This window comes from Eurypyga helias, unplaced genomic scaffold (genome assembly GCF_000690775.1).
Source record: "Eurypyga helias isolate BGI_N326 unplaced genomic scaffold, ASM69077v1 scaffold46723, whole genome shotgun sequence".
Classification (NCBI taxonomy): Eukaryota; Metazoa; Chordata; class Aves; order Eurypygiformes; family Eurypygidae; genus Eurypyga; species Eurypyga helias.
The window spans coordinates 818-21,751 of record NW_010243926.1 but is presented as its reverse complement, the minus strand read 5'-3'; the positions used below and the strand labels follow the sequence as shown (position 1 = coordinate 21,751).

General features: G+C 37.3%; 1 protein-coding gene across 1 annotated transcript in view; it reads right to left on the bottom strand.

Moving 5' to 3' along the window:
- Window positions 1-17,440, bottom strand: part of TMEM56 (transmembrane protein 56) — an 18,369-nt gene extending 929 nt beyond the window's left edge. Inside the window, exons 1-5 of the mRNA XM_010149577.1 lie at window positions 17,273-17,440; window positions 12,403-12,492; window positions 6,991-7,049; window positions 5,078-5,172; window positions 2,898-2,971 (exon numbers count right to left, since the gene is read on the bottom strand). Of these exons, the coding sequence (XP_010147879.1) occupies window positions 2,898-2,971; window positions 5,078-5,172; window positions 6,991-7,049; window positions 12,403-12,492; window positions 17,273-17,427 (473 nt within the window). The 5' untranslated portion in view covers window positions 17,428-17,440. The remainder of the gene's footprint in view (window positions 1-2,897; window positions 2,972-5,077; window positions 5,173-6,990; window positions 7,050-12,402; window positions 12,493-17,272) is intronic.
- Window positions 17,441-20,934: the final 3,494 nt, after the last annotated feature.

Genomic DNA, 20,934 nt, shown 5'->3' with positions numbered 1-20,934 from the left:
GCAGGAAACCAGACCTTCAGAACCAGACATTGTAAATGGAACCAGATCATGTCACAGCTAGATATGTTACACAGTGAAAACGATTCTAAAAACCTCCTCTCCCACTACTATCACTGGGCCATAAGTGGTCTTTAAATAAAAATTCTTGCATATCAATTCCTTAGTAGACAGGCCTAAATTATCTATTGCCTAGCATTCAGAATCTGAATGTGGAAATCCTAGAGAAAGGAACAACAAACCCCTCTAATTCTGTATCATTCACACTTAAATCACAATAAACGCAAGGAAAATGTGTGCAAGAGCAGCAGGTTAAAGACAGGACCAGAGGAAATTTACTTAAGTCACTGTATAAATGATGGAGAGGGAAGTGGAATAATCAATGTATTTTGAAGAAGATATGAAGATAAAGCTATTTAACTAAATAACAGTTCTAAAACTGTTTTTCAAAATATTTTTTAATTTAATTACCTACAGATTACAACCTAGGTAATTAAAGATATACTAAAAAGATGTGACAGACATCCAGCTCTAACAGAAATACTTCAGGAATTCATTGAGAGCCTGAGACAATTAAAATCCAGGTCCTCCAGGTGGCAGTCCAGCCTGGAAACACTTGTTGGGATGATGGAGAGAGACCTGATATTTGGTCAAACTAACAATCAGTGCCTGTACTTTCAGTGATATATACAATGAAGACTCCAAAAGTAATATAAGAAAAGGCTTTAAAATCTACTGCCAATATAGGTATCTGTTAGAACTAAGGCTACCTGGACATCTGCTTAGCCACTTCCCTCTCCCAGCAAATTGAAAAAAAAAAAAACCCAGAGTCAGTAAATCATAGTTATCACTACAATTTTACCCACAACAGTTCATAATTAATTACATAATGCTGATACTAAAATTAAAAGATCTTGGCATGGACACAATCTCCAATTAGATATCCCTAACAACATAGACAGGAAATACCAAGAAATTACTACAGTTCTGAGATTAGAATATAATTTTATATCTTAATAATACCTCTTGGTAACACCAAGAATGCAAACCAAAAACATAATGTAAGTCATTATCATTATCCACTACTTACTGACTTAAGGGTCTGATTCTCTTCAAATTTAACAAGAAAACAACTCCCACATTCATGCACTAATGAGATGACATGTGTTAGTGCAAGGGACTTTACTATATCCTACACAAATTTCAGTGTTTCTGAGAAAGCAGTAAATGGGGGTATTCAAAGACACATGATCTTACCATAGGCATTTTAAAGCATAATATATGTTACTTTTAATAGCCAGATATATCATATGTCCTAACATCACAGTCTGAAAGGTATAGGTACCACTTAAACCCCGGATGAATTCCTACAGAGGTAGAAGTCAGCTGGGCGAACAGCCACTCACTAGGACAGGAATTTCAACATAAAATATAATGCCACCTTTTTTCACTTCCTTACTCTCCTCTTCCTTTATTAGTAATCTAAGTTTAGAGACAGTTTATTCACTCCTCAGTTTCTCTGTGCACACACAGCACAGACTACATTAGACTAGAGTCTACTACTCAGCTGCGCCTGGGCAAATAAAAGCAACCTCTGGAGAGATCCATTATCCCACCCTGCCCTCCTGTAAGATGAACTTGCCAAGCTAATGTTAAAAAGGGATCTCAGCACCATCTTCTTTATTCTTGGAGATCTGAGGCATACAGTCTCATAAAATATTTCAGAGTTTACAGTCACAATGCAGTGACGGGCAATACACAAATACCCTGTTTGCAGGAGGATTACAGTTCCTTTTTCCTTTACAAACTTTACCCTTTCTCTACCAGGCACCTGGGAAAGGAAACATGCTATACATGTAGAATCAATAAAGTAGAATACACCCCAAAAAGTATGGGTGAGGAATAGGCATCTATTCAGTATCTCAAAGGTCTGATACTACATTGCAAATGAATGGAGGAAGAAAGGAGGGTTGCAGCATGGCCCTGTACCAAAGCCGCTCTCCTGAGGTCGTCTTCCAGGAGCAAATCCCTGTCCCCAGCTGGGTCACCATGTGGCTACAGAGTGAAGAAAAAAGCCACTCTCCCCAGAGCACTGGGAAACTCAACTGACCACTTTCCTCTACCTGTGGTAAGTGGCATTATCAGGCTCCTTTTCTGATAACTCACAGCAGCATTTCTAGCAGCAACACTATCACCAGGAGCCACAGCAGGCTTCGACTCTCGCTGCGCTTTGCAAAAGAACCTTCTGCCACTTTCTTTGATCACAAATGTGAAGATTAACCACTACAGATATATTTAAGTTTTCTACTATTTTTCTAACTTAAGTGCTCAAAATAATTTCCAGAACTATCTTTCACAGTAAATAAAAATATGCACTTGTATTATTCTATGTATTCATTTGCATATATTAATACTTAATATATATATGTGCAGTATTGCAAAATAAACTTCTAATTATCTAGGACAATGCAATGCCATTCTAGGATTCCGATGACAATGTTATCTTGCTTCTTTTCCCAGTCCATGACACTAAAAAAAAATTCCTACTGAAAATGATGGCTTTATTATAATAAAGAAATGACCATACAAAATTTAATAAACAGTATTATACTTGTGAACAATTTTTGTTCAGTAGTTTCAAAAAAATGTGGCATTGCATATGAAGGCTGGTCTACTCTAGAAGAGAACTCCAGGGTGAATACATCAGTTAATGCTGTTGTAGCTACAGCAGCAAAAAAGTTTTCATAGCAAAAAAGATTCCCACATAGTAATCCTTCCTTCAATATATATATAAAAATTCCCTTTCAGCAGGCATTCAACAACAATACTTCCTAAGTGACAGAAATAATAATAGAGTTTCAAATTTCAAAGAACTATGCAAAAATTCCCGACCCACTTACCGTTGATTGACAAAAGGAGTGGAGAACTCTGCAAGCAGACGGAAGTTTCCAAAATAAGCCAACAGACCTTTGCTCTGGTTAGCAAAACAAAATAAACATACAAAAATGAACAACATAGATGTGAAATTTTGGTTAAAGTCTTCAAGTATACACGGAATGATACAATGTATCGACTACTTTGTTAAAGCTGAGAGTAAGAGAGTTTGCCACTTCCTTACAATTTCAAAATGAGGTTTACTACAAACGCTGCTATTATCCTTCAGGTATCTCAAATCAACAGTTTCTTACTTTAAATAAATCTTTGAAAGACTTACAATTTAGTGGCCATGGAAAGCTAGCTAGAGCAGACTATGGCACAAGTTGTCATAGGTTATAATTATAATCACGGTATTACTAAGAGAATTATAAATATTTTAGATTTCTCAATGTTTAAACAAGCCCAAACAGAAACACTATAAGCTAAGGAACATAATTTGCCAAAGTGAAGATGAATTCCCAGCTCTTATTTTGCAGCAGAAAGAGCACATAAAGCCCTTTCTTCCCTCCTTCCCACTGCAGGGGAAACCCTTTCCACCAGCTCTGTCACAGCCCCTGCCACGCGCTGTGGGTTGGAAGAGCACATCTTCCCCGTGCCTATATCCAGACAGCTGCCTGGTGCACTGACACTGAGACACGTTGTAAATGACCGCTTTCCTCCAAGTGACAAAGTACAGCCTATCCTCTGCCTTACCATTTGGTTGTGCTGGAAACAGCATAGCATCCCATTACACAACAGCTGGGTAAACAGCAGTTTGCAGATGTGGAGATGAAAAGACATTTTTTTTTTTTTAATTTCAGTAGTCTCCTGAACAAGCTATGGAGTGTATGTCAAAATTCCACCAAATAGAAAATCTGTGTTCTTAATCAAATTCTTTCCTATCTTCAAGAGCAGTTTTTGAAATAAGATACTCATGAGTAAATTTCTCTGAAGAGAATGAGAGTAACCCACAGACATCCAAGGGCAGAGCTATATCCAATAATAACTGCTTTAAAAGAAGTTCACGCCAATACTAAGCTTTCTATTTAGTGCAGAAACAGCTAATGAATTTTCTGCATCAGGGATTAGCTTTGGTAGTGGTATTTTCATTTCTCTAATATTCAGCTCTAATTCCCTTTCACACATGATAATGTAAGTAGATCTAATTTTCTTCAACCTGAAACAGAGTATTTACTTGTCAGTGTACTACATCCCCTTTAAACCATTACATGTGAAATCTCACAGTAATCTGGCATCTCAACACTTTTAATATTCTAAGCCTGGGATTCACACAGTAGGCAGGGAAAAAAATGTGGTAAATGAAGTAAATTGTATTTGGTAGCAATTCTTTATTTACTGAATGAGCTTTTCAGAAAAAATTCAGGAGTATTATTCTGGAGGTCAGTGGGATTTCTACCAAGTCACATGGGCATCTTTGAGAAATTCCAGCAGCAGCAAGAGTAACTAAGTTAGTCTTTGTCCTAGAATAGGAGCCTTCTCTTCTCCTTTTGCATTCAATATATGTATGCCACAGATATTTATAGATATATACAGTTAATCATCCACTGTATCCCCACCCAAGTAACATTCAACAAGAAGTCTCAGAGGATCAGCTTGTGTCATAACAGATTTAACAAGAAAAACAAACAGACCAGTTAAAAAAACCAAAACAAAACCACAAACCAAACAAAAAACCAACCAAACAAAAACACCCAACTGATGTAGCACACTCAGAGTCACTATCACTGACGTATGGCCTTGCAAATACAGTCACAAGCAGAACATAACCACATGAAACCATTTCCTTCTAATTTTGCAACTAAATATTCAGACTTGCGGTTTTATTTGAAACCCTTTTCTATAACCATACGAAAAGCCCCTCTGTCAAAGCCTCTCTACAGCAAAAAATGAGAAGACTTTTAATTTCAGCAGTTAAATTAGTTACAGATTTTTGTTGGAGGACTGCAACATTGAAAAGGCATGCACATACCACAAATGACTGATAAAACCATTTAGAATGTAATGATTGAAAATATAAATATGCCTTTCGCAAAGCTAATACTCCAGGCAGTGAAGAATTTTTTAAACATTAAGCAAATGAGATCTATAAAAGCATTGTCTTCAATCTCATGTTTGCTACGTTAGTGGAAAATACAGCACTCACCAGTACAAAATAGTAAGCATACAGAGCTGCCAAGTGATGTATTACAAAAAATTTGTCACCAATTGCCTTCCAGTAGTAAATAATAAGCAACAAATCTACAAGAGAAAAGAAATGATAAAAACCAATTTATTATACTACCATTGATTTCCCTAAGTTTTAGAGGTATAAATCCAACATATGGCATCAGTAGAAACTCTTTGAGTTAATTATTCTGGAGAACATCTATATCCTAAAGACTTGACTTTAGTCAAAACATTAAGCAACAGTATTCTTCCAACAGTCGCCATAAATTATTACTTTCCACATCAATGGATATACAGAGGCAATAGGTTTAACTGAAATATTTTGGAAGGAAAAAGTGAATCCCAAACAAGACTGTGTAAGACTTCACACTTATGAACTCAAAAATTCTGAATAAGTGACCAAAAAAAAAACCAAAAAAGAAGGGAGGGCTACAGGGGACATAGCCAATATACAAATACATGCAACAAATGCAGGGATCTATAATGGGGAACTTCTGAATCAAAAAGTAGTTATATTATCAAACAGTGAACCGTTTTCCTAAAATATTTTGCAAGGGGCACTTGGAATGAGAAGCATATTTGCTTTGTTAAGTCAAAAGTTTTCAGTAGCTGCAAAAGTGACATAGTGGACCCGAGTTACTGTTACAAGGAAAGCTGGTTTTTTTTCCTAACATGATGGTCTGAGATTTCAGAAGATTTTCTTCTCTGTACAAGCAATTTCTACCCCTACGTTTTCCAAATTAGTATTTTGGACTGGAATATTAGTGACCAAGGTTCCAAATCAAAGACTTTATGCCTGTGCCTTTTGTGTCTCCAGAGAATGCCTTGATCTCTTTTACATTAACTATCCCCAGGCAGGACCCCACATCATCTGACATAGCCCCTCCACTTCCTATTAATAATTAAACATTAGCTATATAAGGAAGTGAGAGAGAATGAGTGGCCAGGTTCAGGTCTCTGTTCAAAGGCATTCATTAATTCATAATAAGATATAATGCATAATTATTCAAAAATAGATACTAATGAATTTAAACATGGGAGCTTTTTTATGGAAAAAAGAGAGCCTTAAGCTAATCCACAGTTTAACTGTGTGTGCTGATCACCAGATTATCAGTTCCACTGGGGTGAAAAATCTAGTCTGAGATGTAATCAAGTCCACATCCCAGTCTCTGACCAGAGACTCCATCCTAACATGAGTAGTCTTCTCTGAAAATAGTTCAAGTCACAACAAGCTTTTACTTGGATAAGTCAATATTATCCCCACACACCATAAAAGAAAGCTCCAAAGCATTTTGCAGCAAAATCCCCATTCCTGCCAATTTTAGTTGGCAGTAAATAATTAAGAACACAAAACATATGTAGAGGTAAATGCCATACCAAGAAAATAATTAGAAGTGTCCATGTTTTATACATGGCTAAATTTGGGCTTAAAGTGAGACTAAAAGGTAGGTGAGTAGGATCCTATGGCATCATTTGCCGCAGCTTGGATTGAGGGTTACTAAAATTCTTCTGCCACCACTCTGAGGGTCACAGGAAGAAACATATGATAAAAGAGCTACGAGTTGTGAACACCCTGAAGGGCACAATTTTAACTCTTTCTCAATTGGCTGAAGGACAAGTTGTTGGTTGTATATCAAGCCATCACAAAGCCACACAGTGGCATTTCCTCAGCGCTTGGGGAGGTATCATTCCATTTTTCACATCTGCTGGCAAGATCCTGTGATTTCACCACAACCCACAGCTCCATTAGCAAGATTAGAAGCCACAGTAGAAATGGTATTGCATACACATATCGCATCTCCAGCACAGTGGTTCAGTATAAATATTTAGGCATAGTGACTCAATATAAATATGCGGGTTGTGTATGTTATATACATGTTGAATAATTACCAGAAATGAGGTAGCCTGTGGTAATAGCAATATTCAGTTTCACAATTGAAGGGTCACCCCTGTAAACATACCAAAAATACACAGTTACAGCCTTTATAACAAGGTAATTTGCAAAGGACATATACATATCAAACACATCATGTCCATCAGGTCACCTTATTCTTGGCCCATCAGGAAGACATTACAAGATTTGGTTAAGAAAGGTCCCAGTCATAAAAATGGATTCCTTTTCTATCCAGATTCAAGACTTCTACTAACTGCCTTAATCAGGATTACCCCCTGCCTTGGAGTAGAGACTGCCCCAAGAGCCTTGCTAGAGACTAGATATGAAACCCAGCAAGTCCCCTAAGCTGGCTTCTCTGGAAACAGAGTATAAGAGAGAATAATAGCACCAGCAGTGTCTCTTGGCACTTTAACTGACACTCTGTGTCTCCATGTTTATTCTTCTGTCAGTGTTAAAACTTTGTTAAGAATGACAAAAATATCTTGCTGAGCTGGTGGTTTTCATATTCCTAAGGGGATGGATGCTTGGAGGGATAAACACAGTAGAAGGAGACATGAAAGGAAATTATTTGCCAGTCCTTTGGAGCCACGGAACCTTGGAGAAGAAATGCTTTTCAGAGTAGTTTCACACTTTCTGTCCCTTCCCTTTTGGTGTCAAACATTCAGCAGGCAAAGCTCTTAGTGGCACAGGCACAGCTTCAATTCCTCTAGGATGTTCAACAAACCCAAACTTGTGAAGACAGCTCAAAAAAGGGAAGCATCCACATTACAGCAAGTAACATTTTTTCTTTCCTCCACTGTCCTCTCTCCTCTCCTACTATGATGAGTTTGGTAAGAAAATCTCTTCTCCTTGATACAAGGATCATAACTTTTTTGGTTTTATTAAGTCGTGCATCTAATCTAGGTTTGTTTTGTGTAAGCATGACCTGAGCTTCAAGTGACAGGTCTACAGATTTGTAACCTATGGACTGCTCGAGACAAGCTGCGAGAGCAACCTTTGCTGTAAACCTTCTGAGAGAAAAGGAACACAACTGTGCTTACAGCCACCTCCAGTACAAAGCCTACCCCAGTTAGAAAGCAGTAACATGCTATTACTTAGCTATTATTTTTTAATCCTACTGGAATGAAGCAGTGGAAGAGATTTCCTGTATTATTACAACCTGTTCGCCAAAATTTAAGGCTTTCTTGGTGTCTAAAATTAACTGCTTCCCTGAGTGAGAGGGTAGCTTACAGGAAAACAGAAAGACTCACAAAAACAGAATTTCACCATTAGGTGAGGAAAAACATTACCAGGAGAGCCGGGAGCTCATCCCATCTATTAAGACTGGCCATCAAGGCTCTCTCTGACAGAGACAGGTCTACTACAACTTGAGACAGGAACACTTCTCCATGGCTTTAAAACCTGGTTTTATCAGCTATGTGGGCTATGGGCTGAGTGCTTCTTCAGGGGTGGCTCCTCTGAAAGTCACAGCTAGACACAGAGCATAGATGGATGCGTTCTCACAGTTTTAGCATAAACTCTACAAACAGTTGCAGCCCTCCCACTAGAGCTCCCAGCTACAGCAGCAGCAATGTCATAACTGAACTTGTAAGAGCTCCCGACACACTTCACGTGATCGCCAAGATTGAGCCTGTGCTCAAGAACATATTCTCCTCCAGAGAAGATGCAAAGGACTGAGTATATTAAATTGGTGCCTTGATATTGGTAAACATGACTTAACTAGATAACGACAGGGAATGATCCACTTTCCTTTATTCTTTCCATGAGGATGGTCACCTAGCAGAAAACTTTCTCTAGACTTTCTAAACCAACATTTCAACAACATATATGACTGCACTGCCTATCTGTCACACCCCTTCAAGGAGTGTCCATGTTAGAATCTCAAATTAATCCCAATTAATGGGAAACTTAGAATTTAGTCCAAAATCTTCCAGTTTTCCTGATCTTGGATGGAAAGTGCAATGAAGCTGATGAGCCCTGATGCTTGCAGCCTAGTTTTGATGCAAGCAAGAGCCAGGAGTGACTAACAGGGAGTGACTTGAATAAGGAAAAAGAGTAATTATTAAATAAACTCTCTCTTTTGTGTTTGCAAAGGAGGTACGTGTGGCAAATGAATTACTCATGGAACACGCACAGGCAGATTGAGCAAAAAAAAGTCCACATGACTGACTTTCTTCAAGCTTCTTTACAGATACACAATCATATAAAATACTAATCAAACATCAGACTCCAAAATGTGCAATGACTGTAGAGTGGACAGTCATACGAAGAAGCTTGCTCTTCTGTGAAGCTACAACTTAATTCACTTGTTTACATGTTCTCCCTTTCCTTACCTGATCTCTACCACCTCCATATTTTCTACTGTATTAGTCTCACCACCTCAAAAAACAATTTCTACATCATCTAGGTGTGTTAGTCTGTATTACACATGGAAAAAAAGGCCAAGTGTTATGAGAATTCCTAGACCATCAAAAAAGGTATACATACACAACGCTGATGCTTCCCTGTAACTTGGCAGTGCTCCAGTATTTATTATCCTTTGTTAGGATCTACCATATCTAGTTTCAGGCATTACCTGACAGTAATACCACACTCTCTCCATTGAACCCAAGCCCTTAGCAGGAGTCCTGATCCCTTTCAAGACATATGGGTATCATCACCATGCATTTAAGCGTTGCACGAACCCAGAAGTTAGGCTGACCTACATACAGGCTCCGAACTTGTGATTTTCCATTACAGATGTCTTTAAATACCACAAAAAAAGAACTGATGGGATACTGTCATACAGTCAATAACTACACGAAGATGGTGGCAATAACTAAACTACCTTCCCAGTACTCTAAAATCAAAGTATCTGCATAATGTTTTCAGGCTATCTGGGTCAGAACAGTGCAGGAAAGCTGTGTGAAGGATTCCTGGACATTTACTTACAACTACTGAAACTAGATTCACAAATGTTTCTGGTATTGTTAGCAAGAGACTCCTACAGAAAGGTTTATGCACCCTTCATATCTGGAACTGACCAAGTCCCACATCTTAGGCCTGCATTTCAAAAGAGCATTAGATTTCCAGACTGAGCAGCCTTGCAACAGTCCATCTGGCATTTCCCATATAATCTGGTTTTTTCCTCTTCAGTCTTATTCAATTAAAATCAAGGCTATTTGGATTCAGCTACAAATCAATGTAAAAATGATCAGCAACTTAAGACCTAATGTACAGCTAAACCATAAAACAGACTGGAAAATAAAAATGGTTCAAGCTCTACATGGTCAGATAAGGCTTTCACTTCTGTGTACCAGGAACAAATACGACATGTGGGGGAGCGCACAGACTAATGCTAACCATCTCATTTTTCAGAGTAATGCAAAAGCCAGCCTTAGAAGAAAACGTACATCTGCAAATTCTGAGGAAACCACTCTACGATTCTGCCTTCACTGGCAGAAGAAGGCCTAACACAAAGTTGTATTTTACCTGCAGGTTACATACAAGTACTTATAAAGCCACAGGCAAATATTATGTTTGGTCTTCCTTTGCCCTTAATCACTTGCATGACCATGAATTCAAACCATCGCATCTGTTTTAAATACACTAAGTGATACTCTACACATTTAAAATTATTAGTTTAATAACTAAAAATACTGATTTCCACATGTTCTGTGCACTTTTAATTGACAAATTCCTGAAACCACTAAGATAATTTTGACCAAGAAACAATTTACAAAAATACTGCCATGAAAAGAACCTGAAGCTTTGACTTAAAACACACAGACTAGATATACCTCCACTAGGTTTTTAAATATATATAGTTTTTTCTTTACAAAATGTAAATGACTGATAGCAACCACTGTAAACATATCCAAACAGAAGAACCTATTTAGAAGCAATAGGAGAAATACAGAAAAAAATTCTCCAAAGGCAGGTGGATTTTGACTTCTAAGATTTAGTATTTTTTGGAAAATCTAGGATGCTAAGGTTCCATAAACAAGATTAAGTTTTCAATGCAGTATACAAAAATATCTAACACAACTTTTCTCAGAACAAAAAGTGGTTTGATTTCTGCTTCATTTGAATTTTCCCTGGGATTATAGCAGGCAAATTCAGTAAATGTGCAGAATAAATTAATTATCATCACGAAGAGACCTTTATTTCTGCCATTCCTGACTTTTTTTTGCACTGTTTAGAACAAGGTCTACTCAAACAAACCAGGATAAAATCTTCTGTCTGATAAAGCTCACCACACCACACACAGTTACAATAATGTGCTGCTTTGTAAGACGGTTAATCAAACTCATAAGATATTCAAACGGTATTTGGTCTCTCTAAAGATACCAGAATGCAATGAAAAAAATCCAAAACAGCCAAAAATGTAATCATATATCACTACGTACAGAAGAGGCCAATGTTGTCTAAATTTGTTATGAATTAGCGTTACATTTATTAAAGTCACATAATGTCAGTGGCAAAGTACTTCAAGCACCCAATCCCGCCTGGTCCACACTGCGTTGTCATTAATTCACAATATCAAAAGAGCAGAACAAACATGCAGATGTTAAATTTATGTAAATTCAAACTGACTCACAGCATGGTCCTTTGACAAGGTTAAAAACAGTCTATGACAGAACTATGAAATGAAACTTAAAGTAGTTAGTTAGTCTTCAGGAAAAATATGGCCTCTTCCTTCTATAGGGAAAGGGTTCTAGAAGATAATGAGTGAAATGTCAGAACACCAATAGCAATCTATAATGAACTGAATTAAAATGAAGCCATCTTGTTCCTCCTCCCTCAAAAAAGTGTGAAACAAAACAATACAACTAGAAATCAAGAAAAGATAAGCTTAATATAGAATATCTTGTTAACTAGAGAAAATACTAGATGTCCATATATTGAATATTCCTATTGCTTTTGAAGGAAGCACTTGAAACTTTCATACATTTTTTAAAACAAAGACTGATAGAAGCTTTATGGGAGGCAGAAATATAAATATCTTAATTTATCAATTTAAATGTATGTATTTTATACATGTTACAGGCCCCTCTACCTTTTTCACACACACAAACACACACACAGTCTCCACACCTACAGCAGCATTCCGATTTTACTTTAGAATTATTATAGAAAACAGCATAATTTCGCTCATTCCCACTTAACAGTTACACTCTTGGTTCTATGCTTCAGTAATTTAATATACTATTTCAAACCAATTTTTATCTATTCCACTTCACAGAGACATAATCTGCTAAGACATTAACACTGTCAAAAACATTTCTAATTAACAAATAGTACAGACAAAAATTTCAATGAGAAATGAAACAATTATTTCAGTAATTAATACACAGCAGGATTGGTTTTTTCCTTCTCAATTGTGTAACTTTGTTGTGTAAACAGAACATCAATGTAACATGCCTTACCAAAGACGGTCAGCATTAACAGCGTCATCGTACAACAAAATATACAGGCAAAACCCACCAACCATCAAAGCATGGAAGGTGGACACTGTCCTGAAAGAGAGAACAGAGTCACAAGGAGGTTCTGCCATTCATAACTTTACACACTGTGCGGCAGGATGTTTCCAAAGACATTCTCAACTACATCCAGATACCTCTGTGGAAGACATCATATCTTCCTTCTGCTACATCCAACCACTTAGACAACGACAGGTAGGAAATCAGACAGAAATAAGGAATTTATTAGATTGGGGGGGTGTGTTAATTAGAAAGTAGGGTCTTAAAGTAACTGAGATGTACATTTTCCTCCAATTATCCCACATATTGATAAACCCTTAAAGACAATATGACCTCCAGTTCTCTAACAAATACTTACTACATCGTCCCATTTTCTGGAAAATCTGTATGCATTTCATATTCAGATTGGCCCATTAGCCCTGCAGCAGGGCTTTCTTCAGGCACCAAATTATTAGATGACCCATAATAAATCTGCCAAGTTCAGGTTTTGGAAGAGGGAAATTGAATGAAAAATCATATCAAGTAAAGAATTTATCCATTTTTCAATTACCAAGAAAATTCAGAAAGAATTTCTAGTGCGTTTGAAGTAGATTCTGGTTTTCAGAGAGAATACATGTATAACAAAAGCTTGTACCTGAACATCTGAGGTATAGAGCTACAGGTTCATATGAACTCGCAGCTTTATTTTAGACTTATCTTGCCCTATATAAAGTCACAGTAATCAGAGGAGCTTTGTCCACACTTGAGTACTAAACACTTTTTTTTCAAAAACACCCCACCATTCTCAAGTATGCAGGCTGCGTGCACACTGTAGATAAACTCTGAATGTTAACAAGCACTTAAAGAGAGTTACCTATTTAGAGGCCCCTGCAGGGTTTCTGCCAGCACAAGGCCAGGGCCATTCCTGCCCTTTTGAGTCCACATGTATTCTTGGAAGGTGGAACAATGCACTGGGCACCAGTCCCAGACGTGTAACCTTGTTCCTGTGGCCATGGGTTTAACAATATTGCAGACTGTTATCTAATGCTGTGTAACTACGGTCTGCTTTCCCACTTTTCAAGTGTGACTAGGAAGAAAAAAATTATGTGCCCAAATAGTCCTACTGAATCATGGACACTATTTGAAAGATGAAAACTTTAAGTTCAATGTTGTGTGATCAGAAACACCTCTGCACCGTATTCACAGCATTAACAATATGCACACAAATGTACAGAGGCTGCTAATTCTTAGCCTTGGTTTTATACATATTGAATGCAAGTATTTGGAAATCATTAATATTTCAAATGTGCATAAGTCACTCTGAGGAGTCTAAACTCTACCATGCAAGATTTGAAGAAAGCATCTTACTTCCTGTGGAAGATTTTGTAAAGAAAGAGTAGGTTATAATCCCTAGTCTGTTTCTAGAAGTTGTATCATCTATTTGCATGAGAAGATTCAGTAACCTTTTATGAAAGGAAGTCTCTGTTTACAATCTGTTTAAAGAGTGTCATCATGCTATTTTCAGCAGCTTTTTCAACAGTGTTCCAAAAAAAGGAGATTAATACAATATGAACAGTCAAACGTAATATGCTGGATAAGAACATTTACTAACCATTATAGCACTGAGGTATTTTTTCCTTTTTTAACAAGGAAAGAAAATTTAGTTATCAGAATTCTAATGATAACAAATAATTTAATTAAAATGTCTACCCTTGCAACACAATTAACAGATAACTAGGAACTTTGCTTCCTTTTGAAAACAAAGCATGACAGATAATATTAGTGTTTGAGAAATACCTGGGATTTTTGAACTTTAGGAGATGATAATACTGGAAAAAGTAAAATTTGTCCTAAAATATAGCTCATTAGTTTACAGTTGCAGTTTGTCAATTTGTCTGGGGAATGGCTGTTTATTCAAACCTCAGTGGTTAGAACACAAGCTATACACAAGCACAGCACTTGAAAGGGGAGGAAAAAAAAAGGGAAAAGCAGATCTCCTCCTCAGTCTGGACTTTGAAGTTTCTCCATACTGGAAAAAGTAAAATTTGTCCTAAAATATAGCTCATTAGTTTACAGTTGCAGTTTGTCAATTTGTCTGGGGAATGGCTGTTTATTCAAACCTCAGTGGTTAGAACACAAGCTATACACAAGCACAGCACTTGAAAGGGGAGGAAAAAAAAAGGGAAAAGCAGATCTCCTCCTCAGTCTGGACTTTGAAGTTTCTCCATAGAAGATGAAAGAGTGCAACACTTCATTTTAATATGGAATCTAGGCCAAGCTATTAAGCTGTATACATTTCCTTGAAATTACTGTGAAAGCTTGCATCCTTTGATTCCACATTAAACTGCAAAGAAAAAAAGTTGCACTGCTAAGTTGCATACTTGTTCCCTTATTATTGAACATGTATCTTTTTCTCAACTGCTTAATAGCTGTACAAACACAGATGAGGTGACAGGAATTTATGTGCAACAAATTAAAAGGATTACACTACATCTGTGTTGAACTCCATCTGAGCATCCACACACTTCAGATTCCAGAAGCAATTACTTTAATGGTTCTCAATTCTTGGAAGGTCAGAATGAACAAATTCATACTATGGAAAACACGGTCCAGAGCATGCACCTCAAATGCTTGATTACAAACCCCTCTGAACGGCAGCAATGTACTTCCAGTGCTACAGCTCATTTCAGGCTGATGCCCTCTTCCAGACCCAGCTGAGCTGATAAAAATGCATAACCATCCTCTGTGCCAGTTTCCTTCAGGACTGCCAACAGAACCATTTGTGTGAGCACTCCCTACAGCAGTTCAATATAGGACAAAATAACAACCACCTACTATTAAATCATTTAAGTTAACTCATTTTACTGGGATATAGTAACTTTCTCTACCTGCCCAGCTGTCTGCAGAGTACATATATGTCCATCTACACTCTCTGAAAATGTAAGATACTCCTTGGGGTGTCTCTTCATTTCTGTGAAACACCGGAGTGATGAGGCAGTTTGATAAAACACGGCGTTTGGTTAGCAGAATTAAGAGTCAATCTTTTGTAGAAACGCAAGTGCAGTCAGCCTTTCTTTTACTTCATGCCCTCCTCAGGTATAACATCAACAAGCTGTTGATGAGCCATGCTTTGTTGCATGCCCTCTACTCCAGAACTGGATGTAGCACTGGACCACACACAACTCATCTGTGTGCCAACATCCACATCCTGCTATCAACCCCAAGAAAAAAAAATGTGGAAAGACATAAAGAAAGGACACAGCCTGAGGTGCTGTATCAACCTACATAGTTAAACACCTTACTACAAAGTAGCCCAGAGATTACAGAGCAGCTTATTTCCAGCACATTTGGGACGTGCGAAACAACTCATATCTTATTATGCAAAGCACTACAACTTAACATAGCGCCACCAGGCATGGGATAAGTTCTCAGAAAGACGATTATGCAATTCAAGGGTCACTTGATGTGGCTTAGAGACAAAAGTTCAGCTCCAACATGGTAACAGTTTATTTTTCCTGTGTGCCTCTATTGTCGACTGTAACAGAGAGAAACCTGAGCTGCACTTATACCATGAACTGGCATCCTACAAAGTTGTTCTGGCAGATAGGTAATTATTCAAAGATCGAACTGCAACTGAGATGGTGCCTTTAAGGACACTCCAAGTGGACATTTGCCAAATGGAAAGGCAAGACTATTTGAGTTGCTAAAGCTGCCTAGAACAATGGAACCAACCAGTAAGTATCCACTTGATAACTGCTTTTAAACAGCACTGAGGAGGAACAGTGATACGGCTAATGCATTTTGAGTGCAATGACAGCCATACAGTACACATTTTTCAGCTTCAGATTTGAGAAACACCTGAAAAATATTTGAAAGTTGTAATAGGCTACTTGAGCATAAAGTTACACTGTATCAATTCATTTTAATCGGAGAAGCCTGAGTACTATATATGTCCTTGCAGAGAATGTATTGCAGATAAAACTTAAGTGATCATCCCATTTGCAATTAACACCCTACACTTCCTTTGTGACTTAAAAGAGAGGAAAGGGCACAATAAAGATTCACAGGGTTGAACAAGTTTCTAACAGCCTTTTGTCTGAGGAGGCAAGTGTAATACAGGTGGATCCATCCCCGTGACAGAACTGCAGAAACACAAAGGGAGTAAGGAAGGATTTTAGATAGAGTTTCCACAACTTCCTGAATGTGCACCCTGTGTCTGTCACAGCTTCCCCCTCTTCTTGCAGGCTCCTTCCTCACCAACACACAGATGTACCTGTCTAACCCTGCCTCACTCCAATACTACACCAAAGATTCATCGAATTTCTTGGAAAACCACATCTTTTATAAAATAGGTTGTAATACAGTAGCACTGGGAGAAGAGAGAGCAATTTGCTTTGCACCCAAAAGCATGACCAGAAATACACTAGTATTTAGATCAGGGCATAAATTGCAATAGTTTTAATTTTCATTAATGTTTGGGAGAAGGGAATTTTGTACCTCTTTACCAGAAGCATCACAGAGAAGCCATTTAAAATTAATCCACTTCAGCTTATTACCTCTCACCACTCGCTGTGTTCTTATTTAACTGATTTTCACTTGGGCATCACTGTCCAGCAAAGCGTTTAATGTACAAGTGCTTGTAATGCTGGGAGTTCAAGAAGGAGCCTCACCATTTTACATGCCGAATTTGTCAAGTGCCTTGAGCTGTCCCTCTAATCTTTGCAGGTGTTTAACTAAGAATGTTTTCTGCAGATTTCTATTTATACACACACAGATGGTTCAGGTGCTGACAATTTCAGGTAAGTCATTAGCTGTAGTTTGTTTTTGAACACTCTACCTTGAATTCCATTCAATCTTCCTTTTTTGGCTGAGATTTTTAAAACCAGGTGTTATTCGTGTTGACACCCAAGAACTTAAAACATGGAACAGGAGCTGAAATACGGTAAAACTGGCAACAGCAATGCCAATAGTCAGGTTGCTGAAGGAAGCCATTGCTCTTCAGCCTGTGAAGAGAAGCAGAAGGTAATTTCAGTCCATTCTCCATTTAACTATTTTAAGCAGCCACAGAAAACATTTTTGACAGCTAAGTTATCAACAGAAATATTATTCACTAAAAGTTTCACTGTGTTCAACATTTCTACTTAAGCTTTAATAGTATAAAAGTATCCCCAAACTTTTATATGTAAAAGTTGCATTGCGGTTTTGGATTTTTAACATTTCCATACTATACATTTTTGTTGCCTGAAGTCAAATGTATTCATCTACACAGTAAGGGCAAGGAGGACCACTGACTAGTGCAACCGCCAGCTCAGAAGCCTCCACTCCTGTTCCAAGGAGCTCCAAAGTTAAAACTCATCTCATGCTTATGAGAGTGACTTCTGCCAACAGGACTTTAAAAAGCAACGATGAAATCAGGTTAAGTGTAGTAGAAAGATTTTCAAGTCAGCCTTGGGAAGTGATAACCTCACTTCAGCTTTATGTTTGAATACTTTACAGATACACAAGTTCTCAATTTATATGTATATATTAAATGTAGATATTTAAATATCTATTTAAATAATTTACATTCAAATAATTACTTTAATAGTCATTTAAATAACTGCTGTAATTTATTTTAGTTTTATTGACGAAACTACCTAAAAAAAAAATTAAGACTTAGAGGCTTGCATAATTTGATGTTACTACAACCAACTAATGGTCAGCAAAAACTGACACAATTATATAATACACTTACGTCCACCTTTAGTTCCCATGCATTACAGAATGAGGGAACATGCCTTAAAATTGTATCTGCATTGCAGATGGCAAGAAGAATGAACTTCAGGGATGAAAAAAGATAGAAAGAAAAGTCCACCAGTTAAAATAATAACTTTTTAAAAAATGAAGTACAATATTCTTACTCGGTGGTATAAATCGTGAGTACATTGAAATACTGTTTGCATTTAAATTTAGGACTTTAGCAAAAGGTGTATTATACATAGAACAGGAAAAAAAAAATCACAAAAACAATAGTTTTCAAAGGTTTAGAATCACAGAATGGTTTGGGTTGGAAGGGACCTTAAAGACCATCCAGTTCCAACCCCCCTGCCATGGGCAGGGACACCCTCCACTAGACTTCGTTCCTGCTGCCTTCTGAACACTAACCAGAGAGATTCCAAGCTCTTTCTTACAAGGAAACAGCTATTTTGAAGCAGAAGGTTCAATGATCTCAAACTTTTTCCTTCTCCTCCTCTTTCTTTTCGTTTTTCCCAGAATTGAAGACTAAAAAAAAAGTGAATTATCTGAAAACTTTCTCGAATTAGCATCCACAGTAAAAGCTACAGCTATATAAGCAGAATGCAGGACAAATAAGAGCAGCTGTGCTGAGTGAAACCTGCATCCATGCCATAGGGATTTCAAATGTTTACTTCAGAGCAGCTTTAATCCTGTCCTAGGGACTCCACAGTTGTCAGATCATATGCTGCAGCACATTGCAACAAACTCTGGTTCATTCCAGTTGTTTATCTGATGCCCTGTTCCAGTTCCACAGCATACTAGTCTTGCACATTTTTAATGTTACTCTATTAAAACTTCCAGTTTCAAATACTGTCCTGAATACTCAGTATTCTCTCCACTACTTATTATACTGTTCTCCACATACTCCTCCATTGAACTCTACTGACCGAGAAGATAGAAAATACAATTCAAATTTTATGCACTTTTTACACGGTTTAAAGTACTAGAGACTATAGGTATTAAGCTTGATTTTTCTAAAACTTTTCTGTTTGAAGGAATAAATCAATCAACACAATTTTGTATCTTCCAGTTTAAACCCGCTGATAAGCACTGTACGTGTCCATTCTAGATTCTACTCCTAGCACCAAAATGTCATTATTACATCATCTCATTTATAGTAAGCAAGTGCTCTCTTGGACAATGTAAGGGAAAAAAAAATCAGTTGATTTAATTCATACAGTGAAGGAAACCAAAATGAATGTTGAAAACAGTTCTCTTCAGGAAAAACAGCAGAAGTACTGAACATCAATCACACCTACTTCACCCTTTTGACTAAAATACAGCAATTGTCATGATGCTTCCAATTTTATTCATCTGCAAGGACTATATTAGTACCTCTGAATTTCAAAGGCACTGACATAATCTCTTGGACAAAAGAAAAACATGTTTGTTTACTTTCCTTAGCACCAGTAGATTTTATTACATACGTAATGTTTCAGCACGTGACAGGTGTTCAGCGTAGTAGAGAGTTATGGAATTAAACAAAAACCCTCCCAACCATCCCTTGCAAGAAATGCATTAGAAGAGCTAAACTTTCTTCTAAGCAGCCTGTACAGGGAATTCAGTTTAAAAAAAAGTACTTGCATGGAAAGTGCATGACCTGACTTTCAGAAGTATTCTGTACCTGTATCGCTCAGAAGTTTTAGCAGCAAGTACAGAACCTTGATGCTCACGAAGGAGAAAGGTATGATGGCAGCAGAGAAGAAACTAGTCACCCAGCCTTTGTGGTTGGTCTCACAGAAACTTGTAAGAGTTTTGCAACACTGACTTCGGAAGGTGATTTCATATATGCTTATCAAGATGCTGCTTACGTACATTAAGTACCAAGTCCAGGAATAATTTCATGTTTTACTTAAGCAAATTAAGAGTGCTGCATTTTAATTCAATTCAAGGATCAAGTGTAAACACTGTTTCATGGAAGAACAGTTCAGCTATAAACATTTTCTCACGTCTCTAAGATGTTTTCAACTATCACAGAATCACTATATCCTGTTTAACATTAAAATTAACTATTGTTTACTAGATTTTTAATTAAAAAAAAAAACTCATGTTGGTGAACCAAAGCTTATCACATAAAAGAAACATCATAAACTCCTGATGACGTGATTTTCTTGCCCTGAGGACATTGGCCAAGTCACTAACTCAAAGGCAGTTTCAACTACACTGGGTTTTAATTTTTATAGGTGTCCGGCAAAGTCTGATCAAGATACAGAAGTTCATGGATTATATATGAGCAGACACTTTATCGCACAAACTGCACAGTCATTGATTAGCATTCAGTCAGCTCATACAGGGTTTGAGCTAGTGGAAGGCTGCGTGGGGATAGAGGTTTAGTCTAACTACTTTGTAATTCAGGGAAAAAAGTACTGTAGCCAGGTTGGTTCTTCACCACTAGTTTTTTTAGCAGTGGTCTTTTCCTGACTTATCCAAAATTACTGTCTTAACTACTCAGTTAGACAGTAACTACAAATCATCTGAAGTTCACTCTTAGTTTTTCAATGTAGTTTTTAGGTAAACAAATATCAGCAAACCCTTGAAACAACTAACAATTTTCAGCAAGGTATTACTTACGAATGTCTAGCACAGTACCAAATTACTCTATTGACCCCAGAAATTTTGAAAAAGCCAGTAACAAGCTTTTCAATCATATTCAACAAGAGCTAAAAATATGCTCTTTTCATCTGCTCTTAACATGCTCTGGTTTTCCGGCAATTCTGTTTCTAC